Here is a 20130-nt window from a genome sequence, read left to right as displayed (position 1 = left end):
TTTCAAAACAGGGTCTCCTGTTGGCTTAAATTTGCCAAGTATGCTGGGCTGGGTGGCCAGTGAGCACCACCTGTCTCCACCACCTGTGCTGAGATTATAAGTGGACCCCACCACACCCCACATTCCTACGGGGATCAAACTGAGGTCTTTGTTCTCCAGGCAAGCACTCTACCTGCCTAGCCATCCCCACGGTTCAGGGCCTTTTCTTTACAGAGTTCCCCCATGGACCACGCACCCCCTGGGGGCCTCCTGGGCCTCCTGTTGCTGTCTTGCTGGAGGAAGCTTGGGAAGAGGGGAGCATAAAGGCAGTGTGTCGGGTGAGATCTTTGTAAAGCTGCTTCTTTACACATTTGCAAGAAATGAACGACGGCAGTGTTGTGTCTTCTAGGCCGTTGTTCTCTGTCTACACAAACAAAGGAAGCCAGTGTGCTTCTGTCTCTCCACACCAAAGCCTCCAAGGCAAATATTTGTCTGGAGTCAGTAGCCCGAAACAATTGCTGAAGGGCTGCGTGGGTTATTAAGGTGCCTGGTGTTTGCCCCAGTGGCTCACATGGGCCAAAGAGGAAGGATTCCTTTGGCCTGGTTACCTGGTGCCTTTCATGCTGCAGTTTACAACAGCACTGAACGGGAATGGGCTGCAGAGGCTCACAGAATAGTAGAGAAAAGGCAGCAGCTCACACCATTGACTCAAGGAGACAGATTGAAACTTGGTAAATAACGGGCTTCAAGGAAGCTTAATGGGGGAAAAAAAAATTGTTCTGCTTGCATACGAAACCCGAAGTGAATCGTGTTTAATCTTTCCCCACAAAGTAAAGAATGGACACATTCCTTTTGGACTAGTGGGTGAGAGCCATCACCCTGAGGAGGGTAAATGGTGACCCTCGACGCCACCCTGACTGACGGAAGTAGACAGAGGAGGGTGGCATTCCGTAACCTCAGATGTTATTTACCATGCATTCAATGTTACCGCAAAGCTGTAGCTTTGTGTAGCACAATTATTTTATTTGTTTCTGTCTTTTCTATCTACCTATATATCTGTCTGAGACAGGGTCCCTCTGCGTAGCCTAGGCTGGCTTGGAACTCATACGAATTTGACTGCTGACACCTCCCGCGTGCTGGTAGTAAAGGCATGTGTCACCATGTTTTGTTTTAAAGATTGGCTTATTCTTATTTTATGTGTATGTGTGAATGCAAGCACGTCTGCTACAAAAGGATGTTGGATCCCCTGGAGGTAGAGGACGGTTGTGAGCAGCCCAAAGTGGATATTGTGAACTGTCTTAGTCGGGGTTTCTGTTGCTGTGAAGAGACACCATGACCACAGCAACACTTGTTGTTGTTGTTGTTCTTTGACACAGGGTTTCTCTGTATTGCTTTGGGGGCTGTCTTAGAACTCACTCTGTACACCAGGCTGGCCTTGAACTCACAGAGATCTGCCTGCCTCTGCCTCCCAAGGGCTGGGATTAAAAGCGTGCACCGCCAATACCCAGCTCACAGCAACTCTTATACAGGAAAACATTTTTGCTTGCTTGCTGGTACATCTCCTCAGCTAGCTTTCTTCACTGTGCAGTTCAGGGCCCAGACTAGGAAATGCCGTCCACAAGCTGGTTCTTCCTGGACCTCAACAATCAAGACAGTCCCTCACAGACATGCCCACAGGCAACCTGCTCTAGAAATTTCCTCACTAAGATTCTTTTTTTCTGGGATGGAGAGATGGCTCAGTGGTTAAGAGCACTGGCTGCTCTTCCAGAGGTCCTGAGTTCAATTCCCGGCAACCATATGGCAGCTCACAGCCGCCTGTTAACTCCAGCTCCAGGGGTTCTGACACCCTCACACAGACAGACGTGCAGGCATGCACATCGAATTAAAATAATAATAACAATTAGTTTATTATAATAATTAGATTTATTATGTATACAATGTTCTGTATGTGTGTATCCCTGCAGGTCAGGACAGGGCACCAGATCTCATTATGCATGGTTGTGAGCCACCATGTGGTTGCCCTACTTTTTTGTTGTGGTTTAATTTTATGTGTATGAATGTTTTGCTTGTTGGTATGTCTTTGTGTACCACGTGTGTGTCTGATGTCCTCAGAAGTTAGAAAAGAATGTGTCAGAGCCCCTGGAATGGAGTTACAGATGGTGCTAGGAATTGAACCCAAGTCCTCAGGAAGAACCACTGAGCCATCTCTCCCGCCAGCCCTTTCTTTTTGCTTTTTAGTTTGAGACAGCCTCACTAACTCACTCAGGCTGGCCTTGAGTTCATTCTGATTTTGTGACCCTCCCATTTCTACCCGGGGAGTGACGGGAAGTTCAGGCCAGCACTGCCAGACTCAGCCAGGCCTGTTTACTCTGTTAACAATAAAGATTATGAGAAAGAAATGGAAACGGGCGGCACCTGTGTAGGAATAAGTTGATTAGTTAACAGCGGCGACTCATCCATTCACTGTGAGTGGCTGGGCTCCATGCTGCTGGGTGTCAGAAGACCCAAGAGCACACTGCTAAGTCTGGACTGGCTCTTCGGCTGAGACCAACAGGCAGCCAGCTGACAAGCCCACTGGCCGGTTATCTTACAGCCCGCAAGTTACATGGCTTTAATGGCACTTCGGGTGTAGCCCCGGGTGGTAGAACACTTGCTTAGCATGTATGTGCAAAGCCCTGGGCATTCATTGTACAAGCCAGATGTGCGGGTGCACACCTGTAATTCCAGCACCCATGAGGGAGAAGGAGAGAATCAGAGCTCAAGATTGCATCATTAGCAAGCTAGTGAGTTGAAGGCCAGCCTGGAATATCACACACACACACACACACACACACACACAGAGCTAGTGAGCTGAAGGCCAGCTTGAAATAACATCTCATTTTTTAAGAATGTTTTAATGAATGAAATCTATTTTGAGAAACTCAGCTTTCCTTGAAATAACCTGATATCCGCTGGGAAATCGCAAAAGAAAAACGACTGGCTTGTGACAGGATTGAACTCGGTCTCTCTGAGTGCACTTTGCTAGGTCATCCACTGACTCAGCAAATTCTACTGCCTTGGTCTTCTCCAAATGCCCTGAGTCCGAAGGTGGCCCAGCTCTGCCAGGCGGCAGCTTTCTCGGAGCTTGGAAGGTGGCCAGAGGCAGGCAGGGTTAGACCTCTAGAGCCACTGACTGATGTCAAGCAGTGGACGATGGGACTCTTTCTCAGCAGGCGGAAGCAAGAGGATCCCTAAGAGTTTGAGGCTACGCAGTGAGACTGTCTAAAATAAATAAGATCAGTCATATGGGAAAAGGGAGGAAGTGTGGGGAGAGAAACTCTTGGGTTCTTGGAGACAGGGCTTCTCTGTGTAGCCCTGGCTGGCCTGGAACTCAGAGATCCGCCTGCCCCTGCCTCCTGAGCGCCAGGATTAAAAAACTTTTTTTAAAAAGAGATTTAATTTTTTGTTTTTAACCTGCATGAGTGTTTTGGCTGCCTGTATGTATGTGTGGTGCCCCCGGAGACCAGAAGAGGGCATCGCATCCCTCAGAATTAGAATCACAGGTGGTTGTTAGCCACCCTGCAGGTGCTGAGCCACCTGCCTGAGCGACAGCAGCAAGCCCTGTTCACAGCTGAGCCATCTCCAGGCCCAGGGAGAGCTTTCAGGAAGGACCTGATTCACAGACTTCTATTTTTATTCTCAGTGGCGCCACCTGAACGATCGATGTCTCTCCGATCCCCCATGGACTGGTAGTGACTATCCCTGACCCTGTGACCTGCCTCCAGTCCCTCATCTGGGGTGACAGCTGTCCTGGGGTGGATAATAGCTGTCCCAACCCACCCTTTGTTTGACACGTACAGCAAAGCGTTTGTGGATGCCAAGGGCTGCCCTTCCTGGCGGTTTCCCACGTGGGTGATCGCTTCGCTCTTCACAAACACTGTTGCTATCCGTTAATGACAGGCCCTCCTATTGACATGACTCAACAAGCAGGGTTTAAAAATAGCACCCAAGTCGAGGTTATTTCATGCTGCTGAAACAGCTGGCCCAGCATAGTTCCCAGGGAAACATGAGGCACTGTTCAAACAACCTCAGGACCTGGAGAGAGAGGGTCACATGCTGGCTTGTGCTGAATAGAGGAAAGTATGTGGGAAGACTATGTGAAAAGAAAGGCAAGGACACACAACTGCAGAGAGGGTGTGTGTGTGTGTGTGCGCGCGCGCGCACGCGCATGTGTATTGGTTCATTAGTGGCAATTAACTCTTTAGAGCCTGGTGTATAGGAAGGAACCCAGGGACGTGCTCTGCTAAGACCTGTAGCAGGTCCTTCTTTGGACTGCCAGCTCCTGAATAACGGCCCAGAGACTTCTTATTAATTATGAAAGCTTGACCTTAGCTTGGACTTGTTCCCACAAGTAGCTCTTATAACTTAAGTTAACCCGTTTATATCCATCTACGTCCTGCCACAAGGCTCGCTGCCTCTCCCTCACTACGGCATGTGAGGCATCTGAGTATCGCTGGCCAATCTCCCTCCTCAGATTCCTTCCCAGAGTTCCTATCTCTGCCCGGAAGTCCCACCTATCCTCTCCTGGCTAGCTATTGGCTGTTCCGATCTTTATTAGATCAATCAGAAGGTGCCTCGGGCAGGTGAGGTAAAACAGAGACACATCTTTACACAGTGTGGTCAAATATCCCGAAACTGTTCCCTCCCTGGTGGAGAGCCCCCATCACATCACCCCAAATCCCATCTGACATGAAGGGGAACCTGGGCTGCTGCGTCTTTTGGAAAATTTTGCTCTAACGTAGCCACGCCCACTGCTGTCCACATGGGCTAACTTCAAGCCTTAGTGGCAGAGAAGTTCGTGCCACTGTCCTGTTTACTGTGGGCCCTGTCTGAGAAAGAACGTTCCCACTGCAGTGTTGCTCTAAGTTGGCTTGTGTGTCCCATTGCCTGCAAAGGTCAGAGGACAAGAGTCAAATTACTCCGGCCACCCCGAGAACCTGAGTCCCATTTCCAGAACCCACATGATAGGAATGATAGGAGAGAACTGACTCCCGTAAGTTGTAGTCTGATCTCCACACACACTCACACATTCACACACACACTGAATAGGCACATGCCTTTTAAACGTCAAGAAAGGATGGAAACACCATGGGAGACCAAGGGAAGAAATATTTTAACTAATTTCACTTGTGCAGATGCTAGGCTTCAACTCCCCGACTCTGGCCATAAAAATGTTACTGTCCTTGTGACTCAGGGAGGGTACCTCCCATAAAGAACTTCTGCACCCCATTTTCAGGAAGCAAAGGCAGAGCTAGGGTGGCCTTTCTTGCATCTGCTACTCTTCAAGAGTCTCTTTAATGTCAGAATAGTCTGTAGGCTGAAGTGTCGTGTTGTGCCTTCTGGGAACTGTCCATATATTTAACTCATTGGTCTTCTCCTAACCTTTGTGGGGGACTTTACAGGCCTTTTAAAACTGTGGAACAGACCAGACAGAGTGCCTTGGGAATCCTAGAGCTAAGGGAAAGAAATAAAAAAAGATTCTAAATGATAGCTGCATTGTTACTGGCTGCCTTTGAAATCCCCCACAATCCTCTGTTCTTCAGACAAAAGCCACCTCATTTGTTCCTAGAACAGAGGAGGGAACTCCTTTTTTTCTTTAAACACCTAATGGAGGGAATGCAAATGTCACAGTAGGGGGATCTAAATTAACAAGGCTGTCTCTGCACAGGGGCACACCCGGTTTCTAGGTCTTTCCATCTGAAATATCACAGACCTCCTGGTGAACTCACTGTGTGAGAAGGAAGCCAGAAGCTGCCCCGGTTAAAACAGGGATCTTTTCTGTTTTAAGTTTATTCTTTAAATTTCTATGAACTATCGTCTCCCGTGTAGTACTGTGGTTGCCTTTTTTTGTTTTGAGGCAGGGTTTCAGGGTTTCACTGTGTCTGGTTTGATTTTTCACACTATGGAGGTACTTAGTCATTTCTCCACAGTAGGACTTAACTGCTTCCCTAGCTCATCTCAGAATCTTTTAGGCAAACTGGTGCACTTTCCATGTTCTAGCACACTGCCACCCCGGAGATATTCCTTCTTGTCCTTGAGGGAGTCCCCAGGAGCCAGTGGCTGACTGAAATTCCAGGTTGACCATCTGAGGCTCACTGTCTCTGTTAGACTTTTGTTGTTGTTGGACTTACTGTTGCTGTGACTGAACACCATGGTCAAAAGGAGGAAAGGGGTTTGGCTTGCTTGTTTTGTTTGGGCTTATGTATCCTGAATCCGTCCACCAAGGGAAACCAAGGCAGGAGCTGATGCAGAGGCCATGGAGGATGCTGCTTACTGGCTTGCTCCTCATGCTCAGCCTGCTCTCTTCTCAGTTGGGGCTCCCTCCTCTTAGATGGCTCCAGCTTGTGTCAACCTGACATAAAACCCGCACACGCCCCAAGCAGATGGATATGGATGTTCTCCCTGTAGCCACGGCAGTCAGTGATTCCAATCAGCGTGGGTTACCTAATGCTGTGACACGGCCAGTTCAGAATGGCTCGGAACCATCTCTCAGGAACATGCAGGCAAGCGAAGCCAGGAATGGTGTGGAAGCCATGCGGCACGGCCCACCCTCTGGCCTCTGCGACCATGACGTCCTTCTAGGGACCGCCTGTGTTTGATTCCATGAGATGCTCCTCCCCAGACAGACAATTCCAAGGAATGGCTTAGGGTTTTTTGTTATTTTGTTTTGCTCTTGTTTTATTTTTGGAGTTTTTTTTGTTTCTGGGTTTTTTGTTGTTGTTGTTGTTGTTAATTTGTTTGTTTGGTTGATGTTTTGGTTGTTTGTTTCTGAAGGTCTGACTATGTAGCCCTGGCCGGTCTGGAATTCTTTGCATAGACCAGTGTAGCCTCAAACCCAGAGTTCTGTCTGCCTTTGTCTCCAGAGAACTGGGATAAAAAGTGCACACCGCTATGCCCGGCTTGCCAAGGAGATTTGGAAGACATGCCTGTGTGACATGCTGCAGCCAGGATATATTTGCAAAAACTACCTCTAGGCCACGTCTGCCTGCTCAGTGAACAACCTCTGAATTCTCCACAGAGCCGTCCCAACCTCTCTCACGTTGTCCCTCATTGCCAGATCTACTGTTGCCAGCATCCTCAGCGTGGGTGCCTGGGATGCAGACACTCCCCACAGGATCACCCGTGGTGGAATATCAGCATGTCTCTCCCCGAGTCCACTTCCTTGATCTCTCACAGGCTGCACAGGAGCATTAGTTTTCTGTTTGCCTTATCTCCCAGGCGACGCCGCCGCACACGGTCTAGAAAAGGAGACCGTATTGTCTTGTATGCCTTGGTCTGGTGCGGGGCTGATGGTTGTCTGCTAACCTTCCTGACCCTCACTCGGCAGCTAGAAGAATGAATCAACAGAGCTTTCCCCAGAGATGCTGTATAGAGGAATCCAGGAAAAGATGCTAAGGTGACTAAACACCCAGGCAGAATTCTTCTGAATCTCTCCCTTTCCTATTGTCTTGCAAGTAAGTTTTGATTAGAAGCAATCGATAACATCTTTTAGGGAGGGAGGGAGGGAGGGCTTTCTTCAAATAGTGAGGCTCACCTAGATTTAGAAGCCCCTTTGTCGATGTGTCTTAAAACATTAGAAGGGCAATGTCTGTGCATTCAGTGCATCGCAGTCCCTAGCAGTCTCAATGGCGCATCTTGCAGAAATAGACAAAAAATAAAAATCTTGAAATTCATGTGTAGTCAAGAAAGACCCTGTACATGAGAGATGTGGGCCTGGGGATCCTTCCAGAAGGTTCTGGAGAGAAAGAATCCTCAGACCTGTCCTTGGAGCCCCCTCCTATTCCCAAGAGTTCTTCTCTGCTTTTCCTTACTGAATCTGCGTTTATTCCGCCCACTTCCTGCCCTGCTTTCCTTGCTCATTTTTGGGCACGAGAACAGAGAACCAGGAAGCCATTGGCTCTGGGTGGCCTTGGAGACCATTGGGTGGCCCAGCACTCTGCTCTTGCTCCCCACTCCCTCAGTTAAGCTCCCCCAGAGCCAGGAAAGACTGCAGAAAACCTAAGAGCCCACATCATTGTGAGTGGAACGTCTCATGCGAGGCTAATGAGCAAGGTGCTGAGCACAGCTTGTGGGAGCCCGTAGCGGAGAAGCTGTTTTGCATTATTTTACTTAGGTTTTTTTTTTTTTCCTTAATTATGGGTGTGTATGTGTCTATGTATGTGGGCATAAGTATGTTGGTATGCATGTCTATGTGTGTGAGTATATATATGTGTGTGTGGGTTTTTTATGTATGTCTATGTGTATATGTATATGTATCTGTGTGTGGGTATATGTACATTAATTAGTATGTGTGTCTATGTGTTGGTATTATGTGTCTGTGTGAGTATATTGTATATGTGTGTCTATGTGTGTGGGTATGAGTATATGGGCATATGTAAATGAGTATGTGTGTCTGTGTATGTGGATACATGTACACAAGTATGTGTGTCAGTGTATATGAGGGCAGATGCCTTTGGAGTTGAGAGGTACCAGATTCCCCTGGAGTTACAGGCTGTTGTGAGCCACTCAACGTGGGTGCTGGGAATTGAACCCAGGTCCTCTGCAAGAGCAATACATGCTCTTACCCACTCAGGCCATCTCTTCAGCCCCACGCTGAGGCTTCTCCTCCTCCTGCTTCCCCCTCCTGTGTGCTAGAATCATGGATGAGGGCCACCACATTTGTCTTATGTGGTGTGAGGTCTCAGACCTAGGGCTTCACACACAGACTGGGATTTGCTCTACCAGCCGCTCTAAGGCTCTAAGTCCTCGACCCTCCCAAGCCCTTATGTGAGCCTGTAACTCTTTTTGTTTCTTTAACCCTTCCCTGTCTTCTCCTTTATTACTCTGCTTCACCAGAACAGAGAGTCAGGTTAGCATCAAAACAATTCATCCAAGTCTAACATTCAGGGACAGCTTTGGAGCGTCAGGAAACCCAGACCTTTCATGCCGTCGCCACACAGTCCTCTGCCCTTGCAGACTAATCGGCTTTCTGGCTTGCCTGATGTTTGCCTTTGGTGACTGATGTGGACAGAGCACTCTTGGCTGACTGACAAGGTTTGTTGTGATGGCCGTGTCCTTTGGGAGGTCTCAGAGCTTAGAGCTGTATCATTCACATCTGTGCTGGAGAGTTTATGTCAACTTGACAGGCACCGAAATCTTCAGAGAGGAGGAAACCTCCACTGAGAAAATGCGTCCGTAAGATCGGGCTGTGGGCCAGCCTGGAGAGGAGCTGCTTCCTCTTCTTCCTCTTCTTCCTCCTTCTCTTGGTAATCCTCACTCTGGAGACCAGGCTGTTCTCAAACTCAACAGAGATCCGCCTGCCTCTGCCTCCCTAGTGCCGGGATTAAAGATGTGGCCACCACTGCCCAGTTTTGTTTTTGTTTTTAATCAGTGATTGATAGGGGAGGGTGATGGGAGATGTCATTTTGTATATGTTTCTCATACTGGTTAATAATAAAGCACTGTTGGCCAATAGGAAAGGAAGATAGGAGGGACTAGGAGACAAGGAGGAAATAGGAAGGAGGAAGGAGGAGTCAAGATGGAGAGTCTGGAGAAAGCAGTATGCCGCCTCCCCGGTAAGAGAAATACATAGATCAGCAGAAATGGGTTAATACTTAAGACAGAGCTAGCCGATAAGAAAGTAGTAACTGGCCAACAGTATAATGTCTAATACAGAGTCTCTGTGTATTATTTGGGGCTGGTGCGGCGGCGGGCGGGAGGAAAAACCCATACTCCTTACAGGAGGGACCAGCCCATGGTGGGTGATGCTACCCCTGGTCTGGTGGTGGTGGATTCTATAAGAAAGCAGGCTGAACAAGCCATGTGAAGCAAAACAGTAAGCCTCCGCGTCAGGGTCTCTGCCCTGTCTGAGCGCCTGCCCTGGCTTCCTTCAGTGATGACTATAGTGTATGTGAGCCAGTAAACTGCCCAGGTTGCTTTCGGTCATGGTGTTTCACCACAGCAGTAGTAACCCTAAGACAGCATCTAAGATCACACTTGAGCCCCTGATGCATGGGAGGGAGGGAGGAAGAGAAAGAGGGAGGGAGGGCTAGAAGGGAAAGGGGAGGAAATGCAGGGCTAGTCCCTGGAGCTGCCTGGGGGTGGGGACTGTGACCCCTTGCCCTGCCTCTTCCCAGCACTGCTGAGTGGCAAGTCTAGATGGAGCCTGCATGTCTCCTCTTAGTTCTCTGGACCTCCTGTCTGGGACCACACACTTGGAGAGCCTGGCTAATTTGCAGCCTGCTAGCCAAATCCAGCATGCCCTTGTTTGTAAATAAAGTTCCCGTGAAACCCGGCCACTCCCCCCTCCTCCACGGCATCCTACAGGCTGCTTGGCTTGGCAAAGGCCACACCACAGTGGCAAAATGAATGGCCGGGACAGGGACTGTACGGGACTCAAAGCCCAAGACAGTCACCAGCTGTCATGACCAGAGAATGAGTGTGCCAGCTTCCAGCTGCATACATGCATCATGGTTCTAACTACGGGCACGCATGGGGCCCTGGCCCCTCCACTTTCGCTGCCAAGGACCCCGAGAGCCCTAACTGCTAACATGCAGGGTGTGCAAAGCTTTTGGCCATGCTTGCAGGGGGAAATAAACATGAGACCCCTGATCTCTGCAGAGTTACACGGGACTTGGTATACGGGTAACGTTTTCTCTTGTGTCTTTACTCACCCACATTGGGGACAGACAACAGACCGCGTGCAAGTCTGCTGTAGTGAGACCACTGACTCCACTGGCGTCACTTACAGGGGTTCAGATGACTCGAAGGCAACTGTCCGTGGGTGACGGGTCACCGGTGCTGCCTAATGCTGCCTAAATTCAGTCTTTAGACATAATTTAACACCCACCCTGTATGCAGATTCCCATTGCACTGGCTGCTGGGAATAACAGGGTCCTGTGACACAGCCTCTGTGTAGGTCTTTGGTCAATCTTAAAATGTCCTGAGTCCTAACAGCACCTTGGCTGGGGGCTTCATTCAGATCACCGGAGGACTCCACAGGGGTGCTGAGGAAGGGCTGGAGGGTATGAGAGGACACACCCTCAGGACGTCCTTCAGAACAAATAAGAGCCATGCGGCTTGAAATCTGCCCCATGAGGCAACTTGGATATTCTCCACCTAGGCGCTGGACCTCTAAGTCTCATACATCTATCCGCTTGCTTCCAAGACTGGGAAAGGAGAGGTGCCCTGTTAGAGACTGCAGCAAGGCCTGAGGCCCCTGCTTGGCTGCATGCTCTGGTGGATGTGTTGCAGCTCATGAAGACACCTCAGCAAAATCTCTGCGAGAGCGTCAACGACTCAGGGATTAAATCGGCCGTCCAGGGCTTTTGCATTAATTCATTAATTAATTCATGTTGGATGTGCCGATGTCTGGTGCTAACAACAAGAGTCAAGTTTCTTGTGCTTCTGCTCCCTACTCCTTCCTCAAGTAACAGCCTGCAGACAGCCGGCGCTGGGCTGGCCGGGTCATTCATCAGCAGTGTGTTGGTGCCCCCTGGCGGATGAATGGAGATGATCGCCATGCTTGCTGAACAGACTTGAGAGGCAGTAGATGGTGGACAGGAAGAGTGAGTCCCTGACTGTGAAGGGAAAACGTTAACAGATATAGGAAGACAGATGGTGTGGTTACAAAACCGTGTGTGTGTGTGTGTGTGTGTGTCAAGCAGGAGCTGGCAGGCTTCTGTGAAGGTGACTATTTTAGGCTTCATATAGGTGCCACAGACTACCCCTTTTAGGCTCAAAACCACAGGCAACAGAAAAAGCAAAGAGCACAGCTAAGTGCTCTGGCCAGATAAAATGGGTCATGTGAGCTGAGGCCATGGCTTGATTAGTAAAGTACTTGCCACACAAGCATGAGGACCTGAGTTCAAGCCCCGGCACCCACATGAAAAGCCTGGCATAGTGGTGCACCATTATATCCCAGTGCTGGGAGGCAGAGACAGACAGGGCTCTCTCCTCTATCTCTCACACACTCACACACACGCAACAATCATCATCACAAATTGATACAGGCCACGAGCTGCGCCTGGTCATGACCCTCATTTGTCATCTGTGTTGAAACGGACCTGAATAATGTGTCCAGCACAAGACACAGTGAATTCCTCAGGTTCAGTGACACTGAGCCTCTCACATCTGTGACCTGGGTGCTGAGCACCGTGCGTGGTTAGAAGCCGGTGCTCAGAGAGCATGTTGCTTTCCCAGAATAGCTCGTATTGACTGACCTCTGTGACACAGCAACTTCATTCCAGAATTTCCCAGAATCCACTGAGGGACAAAAAGTGTGTCCTCCAGATTGGCCATTTTAGACCAACAGAGCAGATGGGGACTTGCTGCCATCCGAGCTTTCCTTTCTATTTTGTGTCTAAAGTGAACCAGGGTGTGATGTGAGGGGCCAGTAGGCCAAATTGCTTTGTTTAGCACAAAGAAAGCCACCACAGAAAGGGGAGGCTGGCCTGTGTGACACAGCCCTACAGCCAAAGCCCCGCCCATGGACTGCGGGGTGGGTGCTGCCTCCGGGGATGTGTTTCGTGCCCTGCTGCTGTATGGGGATTGTATTTGTTACTTCCTCGTGCTGTGGAAGACTATCTGAGCCGTAGGATAAGGGAGGATTTGTTTTAAAGGGCTCATTGTTAATTATGTGTATTTGCAGGGGACGGATGCACGCGTGTGTGCATCTGTGGGTATGTGTTCGCGTGTGTAGACATTTGTTCAGCGTGTACAGGTGTGTCACTCTGATTAACGACTTCTCTCCATCCTGCTCTTTTCCCTTACTCTGCCGCCCTCCGCATCGCCTCCGCACTCCACAGGTCTTAGGACTGCTGGTATGGACGCTCATCGCCGGCACTGAGTATTTCCGAGTCCCTGCTTTCGGCTGGGTCATGTTTGTAGCTGTCTTCTACTGGGTCCTCACCGTCTTCTTTCTTATCGTCTACATCACCATGACCTACACCAGGATTCCCCAGGTGCCCTGGACCACAGTGGTGAGTCTACCCCAGGGACTCACCTGCCCAGGGCTGCGAGGCGGGGCGGGTTCGGGGTCACCTCTACACACAGGAGAGGACAGTGCTGGAGAAGCCAGCAGCAGCAGCAGCTGATTCCTCGTTGCCCGATGGCCTGAGCAGGCACAGCGGGACGGTGTGTGCATGGCCTAGGACTTTCTCAGGCCAGCCGAGTCAAGGAAAACTGGGTCTGTCACCGTCGACAGTGTCACCTGCAAACAGGTGTGTCAGGACACCAGTGTCTAAATCTACATCGCAGTCCTATGTACTCGACTGGTGTAAAAGATGCTTGACAGGGGTCTGGGCAGGACTGATGTGTTTGGAAAAAGCCTTCCTTTCTATGACCAGTAGCAAAGAAAAAGGGAGTAAAAAAAGCCCAACACACAAAACAAAACAGTAGTCTGGGAATACATACAGCATGGTGGTAGAGGGCCTGCCCGGCATGTCTGACGTCATGTGTTTAGACCCCAGCACCGCTGAAACATAGACTGACTTGGTATGTTCCCATTTGGAAGCAAAAACTAAGGGGTTTGGATTTCTGCCCTGGCTCCAGGCGGCATGCCATACATAGGAAAACTATGGTGATCGCACAGCCTTCAGGCAAGCAGTGTGCCTTGGAGTGTGGGAAGTCCTGGTAGGGAACGGGAAGTGGCCGTATCAGCGGGAAGAGTGCTTGCCTGGCGTGTGCAAAGCCCTGGGTTCAATCCTCGGCACCACTTAAATAGCCCTGGTGGCTCACACCTCTAATCTCAGCATTTGGGAAGTGGAGGCAGGAGGATCACAAATTCGAGGTCATTTTCAGCTGTATGTGATGTGGAGTTTGAAGCCCACCTGCAGTACATGAGACCCTGTCTTAGACATATAACAAAGATGATTAGATAGATAGGTAGACAGGCAGACAGATAGATAGTGGTTCATGCCTAAATAATTCTAGCAATTCCAGCACTTGGGAAACCAAGGCAAGGAGATCTCAAGTTTGAATCCAAGCTAGCTGAACAGTAGGTTCAAGGTCATCTTAGTCTATGTATAGAAAGACCCTGTTTCACTTAAAATAATATGCCTCTTTTAAAGTGGCATCATGCCAGGCAGTGGTGGCACACGCCTTTAGCCCCAGAACTTGGGAGGCAGAGCCAAGTGGATCTCAGTGAGTTCCAGGCCAGCCAGAGCTGTAACACAGAAGAATCCTGTCTCAAAAAACAAACAAACAAAATAATAATAATAATGTGTCATTATATGTATACACACACGTACAAATAGAATTCTAAAGACATATTGGTTACTTTGTTTCCAAATACCACACACACAAACACACACACACACACACACACACACACACACACACACACACACACACAAAGCCACTTCTCACTCGACCTGAAAGTCAACCTCCTCAGGAGTCGTGACCCAAGGTTACATTGACAGGCTTTCACACGCCACCAGCAGGCATTGTTCAAAGCGCACCTGCTCCTCTTCTTTCTGAGCCGCCTTCAGAGTCCAAGTAAACCCAGCCAGAAACTAAAACCAGAAACAAGGCTCCTTTTAACTTCCGAAAACAGATTAACTCGTGACGGCTTTCCCACGTCCCAAAGTGAAGACTCTCTATTGGCATTTCCAAGCATTATGCCTGCAACAGAAAGACATGCGTGTCTGGCCTCTGGGCCATGCCTTTGAGATGGGGTGTGTTCTTGGACATGACCCGTGTTCCTGGGCTGGAAGGAGACAGCCAGACTGTTCTGACTGCTCAGCCTGTCCCATGAAAGAACAAACTCCCAAGTTGCTTATTCCGGGCCCCATGTCCCTAAGAGAGCTGTCCATCATCTCAGGGCTTTTCCCCACCATCTGTAGACCCGGTATTCCTACTGATATCTGCAGGGTTTGTGTGAGGTGGCCTCTAAGTATCCTTTTGTCTTCAAAACTGGAAAGGAAGTAGAGAACCCGTTCACATCTATGGTCCCCACATCCAGGAGGCTGAGGCACCAGGGTTGCCTAGGCTACAAAGGGAGACTCATACCAAAGCCCAAGGCTGATTAGATGGCTCAGCACTCAGAGGCGCTTGCCTCCAAGACTGATGTTCTGAGCTTGATCCCTGGTACCCGGATGGTACAATGGGTGAACCAATTCCCAAGAGTTGTCCTCTGACTTTTACTCTCACACAGCCTGCTATAAGCACATGCACAAAATAAATAAATGTAATTTTAAAAAATTAACCCTAGAAAGTACTGTGTATACCTGAATATCATCAAGCCAGTTTAAAACGCAAGTCTGGGGGTTGGGGAGATGGCTCAATGATTAAAAGCATTTGCTGCTCCTTGCGGAGGACCAAGGCTCAGTTCCCAGCACCCACATGACAGTACCATGTCTAACTCCAGGTCCAGGGGATTGGACGCCCTCTTCTGGCCTCCAGGGGCCCTGCACACACATGATACACAGATGTACATTCAATCAAACACTCCTACACATTAAATAAAAGTTGACCTTCTTTGAAAAAAGAAGAGCAAGCTGAGCAGTGAAGGTCAGTGCTTTTAATTTGAAACCCCATCACAAAGAAAGAGGAAAGATTAAATCGTGGGCTAAGATGGTTCAGTTGGCACAGCGCTTGCCACACAAGCCTGAGGACCTGAGTTCAGATCTCCTGGACCCATGTAGAAAGCTGCAGTGAATGGCAAGATGGCTCCGTGGGTAAAGGCATTTGCCACCCAAACTGCCAACCTGAGTTTAATGCCTGGGTTGTGCACAGTGGATGAAGAGAACCAACTCCTGAAAGTTCTGACACTACACACTCAAAACAGCGAACGAGAGAAAGAGAGAGAGAGAGAGAGAGAGAGAGAGAGAGAGAGAGAGAGAGAGCGCCTCTCACTTGATCTTCGTTTAGTCTCTTCTGGAACTGGAGTTGCAGGTGGTTTTCATGTGGGCGCTGGGAACCAAACCCTAGTTCTCCAGAAGAGCAGTATGTGCCTTTAACCTCTGAGCCATGTCTCCAGCCCCTGGCCTGGGTGCGAAGGTGGCTCAGTCACATCTTACACACTCTCCTCTGAAATTGGTGTCTACTTCAGGCCTGCAGGTCCCCACCCAGACACCGGATGGTCTTTTTCTCTCCTGTGGAGGGATAGATGTCCTCAGAAGGTCAACATCTTAAGCCCAGGGCCCCCCGGGTCCACAGGCTGAGGCTAAACAAAGAGCAGCAGGCCAGCCAAGCTTTTATCTGTGCAAGCCTTTATCCCAGAGAATACAGAGAGCTTTCAAAGCAAAGCAGGATGGAATTTCAGGAGGAAACCGTGGCCTCCCTCCTCCCTCCTCTCCTCCCTCCTCTCCCCAGGACACAGAGCAGCCGGCTGCCTTTGTAAAGTTCCACTCGCTCCCATGCGCAGGGCTGTTTGAGACCAGCAGGAGCTGGGGGTCCAGCATGACTGAGCTGCACATGGCCCTTCACAGCAGCTGGGCAGCATGATGCTGACACTCGGCACACACACCCTCCCCTGGCTCCTCAGCCCTATTTCTCCTCTGAGGGGCCAGTTTCTTTGTTCTGTTGTTACTTGGTTCTGAGACAGGGTCTCACCGCCCAGGCTGAGAGTGACCTTGAACTTCATCTCCCCAACCCTCACATCCAGAATGCACCATGACACCTAGGTTGTCCAGGGCTAGGGGTGGAGACCACGGCTGCACACATTCTACCAACTGAGCTACATCCTCATAGGGACACCGCCTCTTTACTTCCTTTAGTTACCATTTGCATAGATTTGATTTTTTTTTTTTTTGACCAACACACCTGGCCTCAAGTCATTTTTTAAATGGTGGGAAGTCCATCATTTGACAAATGATGAGTGTGTATCCCTGCATACGCTACCAACAGTCACAAGGACCCATCCAGGGATACAGGATTTGTTCTCTCCTAATCTTTCCTTCTAGGCTTAAGTGACGAAAGGTAATTTATAAAGCATCGTGTACTAATTTGTTTTCTGAAAGAACAGAATACATAAGATAGTGTTTGTTTCTGCTTGCAACTTCTAAAACTGAGCTGCTTTTGTCAATGTAAACTATCAGTAACTCACTTGAAGACCAGGACACCTTCATAAAATGCCACAAACTACTTCAAGTTCCCAGACTTGTTCAAGGCAGAAGTGAGTGACTGCTCTTGCTCACCCTTCTAACAGCACTGGCTTTGTTGGAAAGAACCCTAGAGCGAGGCTACACAAGAGGAAGAGATTTTCCTCACAGATGCAATGTCTACCCGGCTCTCGGGTGTGCGAGACATTGGACACCAGTCTGTGATCCTCTAAGCTTCCTTTCCTTAAGGGGCTGACTCAGACAGACTTGTTGAAGCCTGCCCATCATCTAATAAATCACAATAAAGATTCCTGTGGTTTCTCATAAACTTGAAATAGATCTGCAGACAGGACAGGTCAGGAATGTATCAAGGAAGTCAGTAGAGACTTGTTTGGGTAGAGGTCACATCAGCTTGGTTGTACACCTTGAATACTTTCTCAACACAGACAGCTGTTCTAGGGTGAAGCCCAAGTTAGACACCATGGCTGTTTACCTAATGTGTCTGGCAGAGTGCCTCGTCATATAGACCGAGTCAGCGTGCAGGATATCTCACGGTGCCCAGCATCCTGTCCTGAGTACTGCAAGAACAGCTCCATCTCGCCTCCCAGGTTTTCTTTGTAGAGTCTTTTGAACTATTCCAGAGCTGACAAGACTTAGATTGTCTCCTTGTGGATGACCAGGGCCAGTGTGGGCACATGGCTGGGATGAGAACAGGTTGCTGCAGGATGTTCGCATCTGTTTGGAAAATTCTGTGTACCTTTTCTTCCAGCAAAGGAAAAGATTGCTTCCTCCCTTTTCCTGACTCCCTTCCTTCATCTCTGACTTCCTAAGAGAAAGATGGCAGGCACAGTAGCCCTGGCAGCAGGGTGCACCCCGCTTTCTCCTTGAGTGGCTGTTGGCCCCTCTCTCCCTACTCTCTCTCCCGACACGTTCAGAGTACAGTGTCCTGGAGTCTAAATGTGGCTGAGTATCAATGATATAACCTGACTTTCCTTTAGGCTGGCAACTCACAAATAATGACACTAAGGCTTATTATTATTAATTAGGAGGGCTCAGCCTTAGCTTAGGCTTTTCCCCAACTAGCTCTTATAACTTAAATTAACATTTTTATTCTGTCACGTGGCTTGGTTACCTCTCCTCCGTACCGGATGTCCGACTTCTTCACTATCTCGATGGTGTCTCCTATCTGCCTAGATTCACCCTGAGTTCCTCTCTCTCCCTGGAAGTGTCACCCATCCCCTCCTGCCTGGCTACTGGCCATTCAGCTCTTTGCTGAGCCAGTCACAGTGCCACACATCTTCACACAGTGTAACCAAATATTCTGCAACATTTCCCCTTTTGACTAAATAAAAAGGAAAGGGTTTAACTTTAGCATAGTGAAACTACATATAAGAACAACTGTCAGCTAAGAATTCCATTTACAATGTTGCCCACTTTTCAAATCTCCATTATTAAAGAGTAAAGAGACACAACAGCTCTCAAAGGGCTCAGATGTCTGCCCTCCCCCCCCCCCTCTAAGAAGTATCTCTGAAGCTGGTGGTGGTGGCAGGTACATACCTGGCATCACAGCACTCAAGAGATAAGGATAGGAGGATCAGAAGTTCAAGGCCAGCCCCCAAACATACATACACACATACATTCATGCATGCAAACATACATACATACATACATACATACATATTAGGAAGTAACTTTAGCTAACTGCCTCTCCCCCGGGACTAGGAGCTCAGGAAACGTCTCTGCCAGAGGACATGTCCTAGATGACACTCCTGGGGTCACTATACGGCCGCCCCTCCTGCTGCCTGCCTCTCTCTACACAGTCACCATGCTGAGGTTCACAGGAACCAGAGGAGGAAAAGTGATGATGGCTAAAGGGACAGTGCAGTCTGGGGCCTCTGTGACATGTGGCACCCTGGCCTGGGGTTGCAGTGACTTGCTGTCCTCTGGGGCCTCCCCTTGGCTTTCCCTAGTTGTCCACTGGATGGCTCGCACACTCAGGGCCTGCCCTTTGTGCGTCCCCCCTTCCCTCAACTCCGCCCCTCTTCACAGGGCCTATGCTTTAATGGCAGTGCCTTCCTCTTGTACCTCTCAGCCGCGGTAGTGGATGCTTCTTCTGTCTCCCCAGAGAAGGACAGCCACAACTTCAACAGCTGGGCAGCCTCGTCGGTGAGTGAGTCCTCCCAAATACCTCATAGTCCTCCCAAAACTTTTTCCTAGGGCCTCTTCGGGATGAGAGAGGGGCTCAAAGTTAGCTGCAGAGTAAAAGGGCCACTTGCAATAGTGACAAAATAAAGCCGTTGATGGCCAACAAGGCATTAAAACTTATAGTCTCGACTCAGGTTAACACACAGCAAGGAGGAGCCCGGTGTGACAGTAGCTGCCCTTCTAAAAGCTCTTTGAGTTCCCTTGCAGAGGATGAGGACCAGCTCAGGAGGGCGATGGCTGAAGGTGCAGCATACTGTCAGAAGCGTCGCAGGACAGGGTGAATCTTGACGCTACAGTGACAACCTCCTTTTCTGCAGCTGCCACAAAGCTCACCCTCCCTGAGCTGCCCCCTGGTCCCTCCTAACTTTAAACAAAATTTGCAAATTGGGATTTGAAATTCACAGACACACACTGGCTTGGTGTAGGTTGTTTTGAGGTGATGGCTGACACTGGAGGGTGACCCCTGACTAAGGTCACCTGCACTAGATTAGATGCACACAGCTCCATCTTCACCCCTGAAGAAGAAGGAAGGCCAGAGTCCAGGACAGTGAGACCTGACGCGGTGGAGGGCAATTGATACTTTTCTAATCCGGAAGTGTGCTAAAGCCCCTCTCTAACCATGCTCCCCTCCCCCGACAGTTCTTCGCCTTCCTGGTCACCATCTGTTACGCCGGAAACGCGTACTTCAGTTTCATAGCCTGGAGATCCAGGACCGCGCAGTGACGTCCTCTTTGGATAATGGAGAAGAAAACACACCAGGACGAATCCCACTGTAAAAACTGTTGTAGCTATAATGTATATTGCCCCAGAATTGTATTTAATGTTTTTATGTCTTAGTTAAATTACCTCCTCATGGCTTGTTACAATTAAACTGGATTCTTGCAGA

The 20130-nt window shown here is 49.3% G+C and overlaps 1 protein-coding gene across 1 annotated transcript in view; it reads left to right on the top strand.

Moving 5' to 3' along the window:
- The window catches only part of Cmtm8 (CKLF like MARVEL transmembrane domain containing 8), a 50063-nt gene extending 29933 nt beyond the window's left edge, over window positions 1-20130 (top strand). Inside the window, exons 2-4 of the mRNA XM_051201979.1 lie at window positions 12804-12977; window positions 19089-19205; window positions 19884-20130. Of these exons, the coding sequence (XP_051057936.1) occupies window positions 12804-12977; window positions 19089-19205; window positions 19884-19967 (375 nt within the window). The 3' untranslated portion in view covers window positions 19968-20130. The remainder of the gene's footprint in view (window positions 1-12803; window positions 12978-19088; window positions 19206-19883) is intronic.

This window comes from Phodopus roborovskii, unplaced genomic scaffold (genome assembly GCF_943737965.1).
Source record: "Phodopus roborovskii unplaced genomic scaffold, PHOROB, whole genome shotgun sequence".
Classification (NCBI taxonomy): domain Eukaryota; kingdom Metazoa; phylum Chordata; class Mammalia; order Rodentia; family Cricetidae; genus Phodopus; species Phodopus roborovskii.
Note: the sequence above shows the minus strand (reverse complement) of the source record. Positions and strands in the feature narration are given on the sequence as shown.